This window comes from Entelurus aequoreus, linkage group LG02, assembly GCF_033978785.1.
Source record: "Entelurus aequoreus isolate RoL-2023_Sb linkage group LG02, RoL_Eaeq_v1.1, whole genome shotgun sequence".
Lineage (NCBI taxonomy): Eukaryota > Metazoa > Chordata > Actinopteri > Syngnathiformes > Syngnathidae > Entelurus > Entelurus aequoreus.
The window spans coordinates 82,180,981-82,192,812 of NC_084732.1; the positions used below are offsets into that span (position 1 = coordinate 82,180,981).

At 36.8% G+C, this 11,832-nt stretch overlaps 1 protein-coding gene across 1 annotated transcript in view; it reads left to right on the forward strand.

Annotated features, from left to right (window-relative positions):
* LOC133639767 (low-density lipoprotein receptor-related protein 4-like) overlaps positions 1 to 11,832 on the forward strand; it is a 113,897-nt gene that overhangs the window by 50,740 nt on the left and 51,325 nt on the right. The window contains exon 13 of the mRNA XM_062033365.1: positions 7,407 to 7,583. Coding sequence (XP_061889349.1) covers positions 7,407 to 7,583 — 177 coding nt within the window. The remainder of the gene's footprint in view (positions 1 to 7,406; positions 7,584 to 11,832) is intronic.

Below are 11,832 nucleotides of genomic sequence, written 5' to 3' on the forward strand. Positions count from 1 at the left end.
ATAAAATTGCCAACATTTTAAACTTTTCTTGTAAAATGTTGACTCACGTTGAGTAAAATTACGACTTTCACTATAATACTGCCAACATTTTCAGTTTTTCTTGTGCAATTCCAACTCATTTTTCACAACAAGCTTTTTTATATTTGCAGAGTATGTATATATTATTAATGTTGTAAATACAAAGCTTTACATATCTAGAAGGGGTGGTCCTAAAGAGGAAGGCATTATTCGGAGGTCTCAAGAAGGTCACAAAAACAAGAAAGTGTGTGTTTGTGTGTGTGTGTGTGTGCGTGTGTGTGTGTTTGTGTGTTCGCTAGCTGGATGCATGCCAAATTCCTGGAGCTGGACAGTGGGCGGGGTGTGGCAGTTTAATCCCCCTACCAGCCTGCACACCTGTGGACCCTGAGGTGGGGGGTCGGTCTAGATGAGGGGGTGTGCGAACTTGATCTCGGTGTACATGAAGTACATGTGCCTGGAGATACTCTATACTACAGAGATGTCTCTTTCATAAGGAGGCGGCTCTTTAATGGGACACAGTCTCCCCTCAGGGTGCAGTCAATAAAGCAAAAGAACAGCACACCCTAGTGGAAGGTCCTGCCTGACCTAAATAGCAGGAATGGGACTTTTAGTTTCAGTTCTATTTTTGTCTTATTCTTACGTCCACTGTGATTTATTAGGCACTTCTGATGAGGCCCATATACCTAATTTTACGGACCATAGCGCACTGCCAATGAATGGTCTATTTTCAATCTTTTTTCATATACAAGGCGCACCGGATTGTTTTAATGACATTCAGACTTTACTTAAATCGATAACAGAGCAGCATCTCCTCATCCGGAAACAACAACAACAAGGTCCCGTGAAAAAAACGTCGGACCGGAACTCTCTAATAACTAAAGTTCCTTGGGTGAATAATGTAAACTCACTACACCGGTATGTTTTAGCGCTTTCATGGCGAGTTTACTGACAGATATAAGTAACAACTTTACACTACTTTATATTACAAATGGCATATTTTGTCAGAATGATCAAAGACAAGTGGTCCTTGATAATTATTAATCTACTTGTTCATTTACTGTTAATATCTGCTTACTTTCTCTTTTAACATGTTCTATCTACACTTTTGTTAAAATGTAATAATCACTTATTCTTTTGTTGTTTGGATGCTTTACATTAGTTTAGGATGACACCACAAATTTAGGTATCAATCCGATACCAAGCCGTTACAGGATCATACATTGGTCATATTCAAAGTCTTCGTAGACTTAGACTTCCTTTTTATTGTCATTCAAATTTGAACTTTACAGTACAGATAAGAACGAAATTGTGTTGCATTAGCTCATGGTAGTGCAAGATAAAAGAGCAATAAGGTGCAGATATAAATACATTAGATTACTGTACAGATAAATATATTGCATTCTTGCATATGCATCCACATTTATGGATGTATGTTATATTGTCTTCATGTAAGTAAGAAAAGATTAAGCATTTTATTAACGCATATTATTTCCAGGCTTTCGCGGGCCAAGTAAAATAAATGGCGGGCCCGATTTGCCCAGCGGGCCTTGAGTTTGACACCGGTGGTTTAGGATGTTTTATGGCCTTTATGCCAAAAAGAACAGCTTCTTTTTTTTTTTTAATTAGAAAAATGCAAAACGTGCAATATTCCTAAAAATAAGTTGCAGAGTGCAGTATTTCAGGTTGGGTAATTACAGCCTTGAATAGGTCAATAATTAATGATGTTGATAAAGGAGACAAGTAAACAAAAATGATTATTTTTAAAGTGCTTACAGAGTTAGAATGAGAGAAAAAGAATGCAGGACTCTATTGAGTTCACGCAAGTATTTTTATATATGTCTGCCATGTTATTTATAACTGCTCAACACCATTTGCATTGCATTTCATCATCAAAGCTCTGAGAATTAAGCTCATGGTTTTCTGGCTCCATCTGGTGGTTATGGGGCGCAATTACATCAAAGTAATATTTTCTTGTCCTTTCAATTTGGTTTCAAAGGAAAAAACATAGTAATATACCGGTATTACAGTCTGTTAAAAAAGTATTTATAATTCGAGTAATCAATTGTTGATGTATTTTTCATTGATTAAATTTTGTTTCAAATAAGAATCACAAATCATTTGCAAAATGTATAGTTTTTTTTACACCCATACTGGCTGTGGTGAGAGACACACAAACAGTGGGCAAGAACAAATTATTATGATTCGATCTGTAGCAAAGTTCGTACATTAAGTGGTTTGTAAATCAAGGTTTTACTGTACTCTGGCTGTGGCACTTTTTTTATGACGTCACTTCCTGTGTGGGGCGCGGTCTTTCTGGCGTCACTTCCTCCCCGAACTCAGTTTGTAAACGAGCAATGAGTCCATACAAAGCTAAGAGCCGGAGATTCAAGAAATATGATGCGCACTTACCCGTGTAAAAAAAATGTCCGAGGAGGGTTACCTTAAACAAGTGTGCCGCGGCCGTGGGAGATGATCTAATTTTACCTATTTGGGTTATAAATATTTTTCCAAACCAGTAATTATAGTCTGCACATTATGTGTTGTTGTTGAGTGTCGGGGCTGTCTAGAGCGCGGCAAAGTAACCATGTAATACTCTTCCATATCAGTAGGTGGCAGCAGGTAGCTAATTGCTTTGTAGATGTCGGAAACAGCCGGAGGCAGAGTGCAGGTAAAAAGGTAAAAATGCTTAAAACCAAAAATAAACAAAAGGTGGGTGCCCCTTAGAAAAAGCATTGAAGCTCAGGGAAGGCTATGCAGAACGAAACTAAAACTGAACTGGCTACAAAGTAAACAAAAACAGAATGCTGGACGACAGCAAAGACTTACTGTGGAGCAAAGATGGCGTCCACAATGCACATCCGAACATGACGTGACAATCAACAATGTCCCCACAAAGAAGGATAAAAACAACTAAAATATTCTGGATTGCTAAAACAAAGTAGATGCGGGAAATATCACTCAAAGGAAGACATGAAACTGTTACAGGAAAATACCAAAAAAAGAGAAAAAACCACCAAAATAGGAGTGCGAGACAAGAACTAAAACACTACAGACAGGAAAACTCTAAATAAGTCACGGCGTGATGTGACAGATGGTGACAGTACACCTACTTTGAGACAAGAGCTATATTGATGCATGCTTAGTTATGCTTTAAAATCATATCCAACAATTACGACGACGACTTTTTACTGTCAACTGAGTTTCGTTTTTTAATGATTTCTGCTGGTGGTGTGCCTCCAGATTTTTTTCAACGCAAAAAATGTGCCTTGGCTCAAAAAAGGTTGAAAAACACTACCTTAAACGATAGTTTAATGTGGCTGAAACGGGGCTTAGGCTAAATAATTATTCGTTTAAGGTAGGGATGTCCGATAATGGCTTTTTGCCGATATCCGATATTGTCCAACTCTTTAATTACCGATACCGATATCAACCGATACCGATATATACAGTCGTGGAATTAACACATTATTATGCCTAATTTGGACAACCAGGTATGGTGAAGATAAGGTCCTTTTTTTTTTAATTAGTAAAATAAAATAAGATAAATAAATTAAAAACATTTTCTTGAATAAAAAAGAAAGTAAAACAATATAAAAACAGTTACATAGAAACTAGTAATTAATGAAAGTGAGTAAAATGAACTGTTAAAGGTTAGTACTATTAGTGGACCAGCAGCACCCACAATCATGTGTGCTTACGGACTGTATCCCTTGCAGACTGTATTGATATATATTGATATATAATGTAGGAACCAGAATATTAATAACAGAAAGAAACAACCCTTTTGATGGGGGAGGGAGGTTTTTTGGGTTGGTGCACTAATTGTAAGTGTATGTTGTGTTTTTCATATTGATTTAATAAAAATAAATAAAAAATAAAAATAATAATTTTAAAAAACGATACCGATAATAAAAAAAACGATACCTATCATTTTCGATATTACATTTTAAAGCATTTATCGGCCGATAATATCGGCAGGCCGATACTATCGGACATCTCTAGTTTAAGGGGTTATCCGGCTTAGTGTGGACATAGCCTGAAGCAACTAGAAAAAAAAAGACCAAAAAGAATGTCTTTTGATCCTTCCACCTTGGCCCAGGTGTGCTTGAGGTGATACCGGCTGCCTGATCTTATCTCAACATGAGGGAGACAAATAATACACCCTCTTGCTCCCCAGAATCCCTTGCAGCCATAGAGGCAGATAGCTTTGACATGGTCACCTTCTTCCATGTCACACCGCACACGCACTCGGTCCCCTTTGCTCCGGTTCTTTCCGGGACAGCTGGGCGAGCAGCTGCGGTGCTGACGGGGGCACGGAGCGCCGCACCGCAGTAATGTCCCCTTTAACCTACATGTGGCACCTCTCGCTGCTCGCACACCACAATTGGATTTGTCACCCTCTCTGTTGATGTAAGTTATGCCGCATTGCTTCCAGATGGACATAAATCCGCTATGATTATAATCTATGCGACAATATGTCAAAAGCATGCTGGTGGTCTCTCTTAGGGCATCATTTTTCTCTTGGTACTTGGCTGCAGTTAATTGGACCTACGGTTTGGCAACATAAATGATTTCCTTTTCTTATGCGACCGCATGGAAATGATGCTTTTATGGTGCATGTCCATGAAATCTCGACCATATAAACTTCAACTAAGAACATTAGGCACAGCCGCACAATCTAATGGGATCCAATGCAAGATCTGTGATGTAATCATTTGTAAACCGTATTTTCCGGACTATAAAGCGCAACAAGATTTGAGCCGTACCCACAAATTTTTTGAAAAAAAAAAGTTTTTTAATATATTAGCCGCACACACAGTCGCGATCAAAATTTGTAAAGAACATAATGTCATGGCTGTCTTGAGTTTCCAATAATTTCTACAACTCTTATTTTTTTGTGACATCACATGGACAAACATAAGACCTTCTGGAGGAAAGTTCTGTGGTCAGATAAAACAAAAATGGAGCTGTTTGGCCACAATACCCAGCAATATGTTTGGAGGAGAAAAGGTGAGGCCTTTAATCCCAGGAACACCATTTCTACCGCCAAGCATGGTGGTGGTAGTATTATGCTCTGGGCCTGTTTTGCTGCCAATGGAACTGGTGCTTTAAATGGGACAATGAAAAAGGAGGATTACCTCCAAATTCTTCAGGACAACCTAAAATCATCAGCCCGGATGTTGGGTCTTGGCCGCAGTTGGGTGTTCCAACACGACAATGACCCCAAACACACGTCAAAAGTGGTAAAGGAATGGCTTAATCAGGCTAGAATTAAGGTTTTAGAATGGCCTTCCCAAAGTCTTGACTTAAACGTGTGGACAATGCTGAAGAAACAAGTCCATGTCAGAAAACCAACACATTTAGCTGAACTGCACCAATTTTGTCAAGAGGAGTGGTCAAAAATTACCAGAAGCTTGTGGATGGCTACCAAAAGTGCCTTATTTCAGTGAAACTTGCCAAGGGACATGTAACCAAATATTAACATTGCTTTATGTATACTTTTGACCCAGCAGATTTGAGCACATTTTCAGTAGACCCATAATACATTCATAAAATACTTTTGATCGTGACTGTATATACATTGTGAAATGATTTATTTACACAGAAAGATTTTGTAAATGTTTATTTACATACCATAATGATTTCCAAAAGGTGCCTAAACGCGGCAGTAAAACGGGTGATCAAACAAAACAGAAGTCATCGTCATGGACCCACTATCTGCGGAAGCTAGCTCTCCAATCAGCTAAACAGACTCAATAACTCCACGGTGACGTTTTGGGGAATTTACTGAGGAATTTGTGAAACTGAAACAATGCAAAAATGATGTTGTTGTAAGTTAATAATACTAACACAGACACTTGTGAACGTGTTAGCCTGTTAGCCAATGCTAACGATGCTCGCTTGATTACATTACGATAGAACGTACAAATATGCGTGAAAACAGTCTTATATACGTCACAAATGGGACGGTTTAGTAAGTAAGAATAGTTTTAGTTATACTGTAAAACTTACAAACGCTGCTTGTAGCGACGAATGAAGAATCCATACCAGTAGAAACGCAATGGACGGCAAGAAGACGGAACGGGACAACGGCACCTCTACTTCCGGTTGAAAGTGGAGATGTCCAATAATGGCTTTTTTGCCGATATCTGATATTCCGATATTGTCCAACTCTTAATTACAGATTCCGATATCAACCGATACCGATAAAAACAGTCGTGGAATTAACACATTATCATGCCTAATTTTGTTGTGATGCACCGCTGGATGCATTAAACAATGTAACAAGTTTTCCAAAATAAATCAACTCAAATTATAAAAAAAAATGCCAACATGGCACTGCCATATTTATTATTGAAGTCACAAAGTGCATTATTTTTTTTAACATGCCTCAAAACAGCAGCTTGGAATTTGGGACATGCTCTCCCTGAGAGAGCATGAGGAGGTTGAGGTGGGCGGGGTTGATGTGGGGGGTAGCGGGGGGTGTATATTGTAGCGTCCCGGAAGAGTTAGTGCTGCAAGGGGTTCTGGGTATTTGTTCTGTTGTGTTTCTGTCGTGTTACGGTGCGGATGTTCTCCCGAAATGTGTTTGTCATTCTTGTTTGGTGTGGGTTCACAGTGTGGCGCATATTTGTAACAGTGTTAAAGTTGTTTATACATCCACCCTCAGTGTGACCTGTATGGCTGTTGACCAAGTATGCCTTGCATTCACTTGTGTGTGTGAAAAGCCGTAGATATTATGTGACTGGGCCAGCACGCAAAGGCAGTGCCTTTAAGGTTTATTGGCGCTCTGTACTTCTCCCTACGTCCGTGTACACAGTGGTGTTTTAAAAAGTCATGAATTTTACTTTTTAAAACCGATACTGATAATTTTGAAACCGATACCGATAATTTCCGATATTACATTTTAAAGCATTTATTGGCCGATAATATCGGCAGTCCGATATTATCGGACATCTCTAGTTGAAAGCACTAAATGGAAGGACCCTGCAGCACCTGCGGTCAGCGAACTCGTCCGAAAGACGGCGCTATAGCACTAACAATAACACACCTTTTCAGTGTATTTGCTTGGTCAAACTAGTTGCATCATTGCTTTCAGTGAAGAAAAATAGAAACATTTGCCTCACTGTTTAACAAGCCGCAGGGTTCAAAGTGTAGGAAAAAGGTAGCGGCTTATAGTCCGAAATATACAGTAATGTCATTAAAAAATGCATATTTTGACTTATATTATACTTATTCATTGTGGAAAGAGTTTAAAATGCAATTTTTTTAATCCTGCCATTGGATTGCCAAGTTGTACTGGAACAAATCAAATCCCTTACATGAATGTGTGCTGTGTTAAGTAATTGTTCTCGGAAATGTTTCAATTAATTGTGTCCTTACCTTAGGTCTGCCTCACCCGTTTGCCATCACCGTGTTTGAGGACAGCCTCTACTGGACTGACTGGCACACCAAGAGCATCAACAGTGCCAACAAATTCACGGGGAAGAACCAAGAGATCATCCGTAACAAGCTGCACTTCCCCATGGACATCCACACCTTGCACCCCCAGAGGCAACCTGAAGGTCAGGACTCAAACATGCTGGATGTTGGATCAGAAATGTTTCCTTTATTGTCACAGTTTAGAGCAAATACCAGGTATTAGTATTATTAGAAAGTACAAAAAGAAGGACGGGCATATGTAACCGGCGGCTCATACCCTGCTTTTTTGGTCCACCCCGGATTCGAGCGTGCTAGCTACCGAGCTAAAAGGCCCGGGCTATCAACCAGATAGCCAACATTGCTCTTGAGGTCATCAGGTAGTGGGGTTTACCAACGTACACATACCCCAGTCACACTGACTGGCCTCCGTTGCACATATCATGATAATAATGGAACAAGCAAATACAAAATCTGAGTTATCAAAAATCAACATTCTCCTAATAGACATTTTTAACAGTTATGAATTTTGTTCTGTACTTAAATTGTGACATGCAACCTACTGGTAATGCAGTGATACATTACATACATGCATACATACATGCATACATACATACTGTACTGACTATACATACATACATACTGTGTAGACTATACATACATGCATACTTACATACATACATACATACATACATACATACTGTACAGACTATATATACATACATACATACTGTACAGACTATACATACATACATAGACTATACATACATACATACATACTGTACAGACTATACATATATACACACATACTGTACAGACTATACATACATACATACTGTACAGAGTATACATACATACATACTGTACAGCCTACACATACATACATACTGTACAGTATACTATACATTACAGTATAGTACAGTACACTATACATACATACATACTGTACAGACTATACATGCATACATACTGTACAGACTATACATACATAAATACATACTGTACAGACTATACATACATACATACATACACACATACTTTAAGCCTATACATACATGCATACTGTACAGACTGTACATACATACATACTGTACAGACTATACATACATACATACATACTGTACAGACTGTACATACATACATACATACATACTGTACAGACTATACTTACATACATACATACTGTATAGACTATACTTACATACATACTGTACAGACAATACATACATACATACTGTACAGGCTATACTTACATACATACATACTGTACAGACTATACATGCATACTGTACAGACTATACATACATACATACTGTACAGACTATACTTACATACATACTGTACAGACAATACATACATACATACATACTGTACAGACTATACTTACATACATACATACTTAACAGCCTATACATACATACTGTACAGACTATACATACATACATACTGTACAGACAATACATACATACATACATACATACTGTACAGCCTATACATACATACTGTACAGCCTATACATACATACTGTACAGCCTATACATACATACATACATAAATACTGTACAGATTATACATACATACATACTGTACAGACTGTACATACATACATACTGTACAGACTATACATACATACATACATACATACATACTGTACAGACTATACATACATACTGCACAGACTGTACATACATACATACTGTACAGACTATACATACATACATACTGTACAGACTATACATACATACATACTGCACAGACTGTACATACATACATACTGTACAGACTATACATACATACATACTGTACAGACTATACATACATACATACATACATACATACATACTTTTCAGCCTATACATGCATACATACTGTACAGATTATACATATATACATACATACATACTTTACAGCCTATACATACATACTGTACATACTTTACAGCCTATACATACATACTGTACAGACTGCACATACATACATACATACATACTGTACAGCCTATACATACATACTGTACATACATACATACTGTACAGACTGTACATACATACATACTGTACAGACTATACATACATACATACTGTACAGACTGTACATACATACATACATACATACATACATACATACTGTACAGCCTATACATACATACAGCACATACTCTACATTAGTGTTGTTCCGATACCAATATTTTGGTATCGGTACCAAAATGTATTTTGATACTTTTCAATACTTTTCTTTATAAAGAGGACCACCAAAAATGGCATTATTGGCTTTATTTGAACAGAAAATCTTACGGTACATTAAACATATGTTTCTTATTGCAATCAAAGAACAATTTTGGCCTTAAATAAAATAGTGAACATACCAGACAACTTGTCTTTTAGTAGTAAGTAAACAAACAAAGGCTCCTAATTTAGTCTGCTGACATATGCAGGAACATATTGTGTCATTTCCTATTCTATTATTTTGTCAAAATTATAAAGGACAAGCTGTAAAAATGGATTATTAATCCACTTGTTCATTTACTGTTAATGTATGCTTATTTTCCGTTTTAACATGTTCTATCTACACTTTTGTTAAAATGTAAAAATCACTTATTCTTCTGTTGTTTGGGTACTTTACATTAGTTTTGGATGATACAACAAGTTTAGGTAGCGATCTGATACCAAGTAGTTACAGGATCATACATTGGTCATATTCAAAGTCCTCATGTGTCCAGGGACAAATTTACTGAGTTTATAAACATAATATAAATTTTTTAAAAAGGAAAAAAAGATTTTGTGACGATAAAAAATATCGATGTAAACGTTGAATCGACGAGATTCGCTATTGTACTTGGTATCATTACAGTGGATGTTAGGTGTAGATCTACCCATGGCATTTGTTTACATTCAGGAGCGCTATCTTTTGTTAACGGTGACACCGGTGAGCTCTTGTATCATCCTACTACGGTGTGTAGTGAAGCATGTTTAGCTATTCCTCGTCCTGCAGAGATGATACTTGTAAGAAACTTACTTTATTTGTCGCCATGGAGGCGAGGATTAGTGATTTAGAAGTAGCTAAAACACTGCCGACTGCGAATTGACGTTAGCCGCTAGCTAGCTAGCCATGTCTTAAAGCACCTCTTCCTGAGGACATTTCAGTGTTATAACTTCACCTTTATCGTTAGTGTTTAGGCCAAAATGCGTCCGTTCTCTCTTTTCTGTCTAGACACTGTGTCTGCCTGTCACTACTTTGTGATTGTGCGCTGCCGAACATGCTCCTCTGCTCATAAAACCAGCAAAGACACGACGTGACGATGGCGCGCCCTCATGCTAGTTAAAAAATAAAAATAAAAATGGGGAACCGGTACTTTTCAAATAAGTATAGTACTGTTTTTGATTCATTAGTACCGCAATACTATACTAGTACCGGTATACCGTACAACCCTACTCTACATACATCCAAACATACATACATTATATACTCTACATCAGGGGTCACCAACGCGGTGCCCGCGGGCACCAGGTAGCCCGTAAAGACCAGATGAGTAGCCCGCTGGCCTGTTCTAAAAATAGCTCAAATAGCAGCACTTACCAGTGAGCTGCCTCTATTTTTTAAATTGTATTTATTTACTAGCAAGCTGGTCTCGCTTTGCCCGACATTTTTAATTCTAAGAGAGACAAAACTCAAATAGAATTTGAAAATCCAAGAAAATATTTTAAAGACTTGGTCTTCACTTGTTTAAATAAATTCATTATTTTTTTTACTTTGCCTCTTATAACTTTCAGAAAGACAATTTTAGAGAAAAAATACAACCTTAAAAATGATTTTAGGATTTTAAACACATATACCGTTTTACCTTTTAAATTCCTTCCTCTTCTTTCCTGACAATTTAAATCAATGTTCAAGTAAATTAATTTTTTGTATTGTAAAGAATAATAAATACATTTTAATTTAATTCTTCATTTTAGCTTCTGTTTTTTCGACAAAGAATATTTGTGAAATATTTCTTCAAACTTATTATGATTAAAATTCCAAAAAATTATTCTGGCAAATCTAGAAAATCTGTAGAATCAAATTTAAATCTTATTTGAAAGTCTTTTGAATTTCTTTTAAAATTTTTGTTCTGGAAAATCTAGAAGAAATAATGATTTGTCTTTGTTAGAAATATAGCTTGGTCCAATTTGTTCTATATTCTAACAAAGTGCAGATTGTATTTTAACCTTTTCAAAACATGTCATCAAAATTCTAAAATTAATCTTATAGTCAGGAAAAATTACTAATGATGTTCCATAAATTATTATTTTTATTTTTTCAAAAAGATTCGAATTAGCTAGTTTTTCACTTCTTTTTTTCGGTTGAATTTTAAAGAGTCGAAATTGAAGATTAACTATGTTTCAAAATTGTATTGTC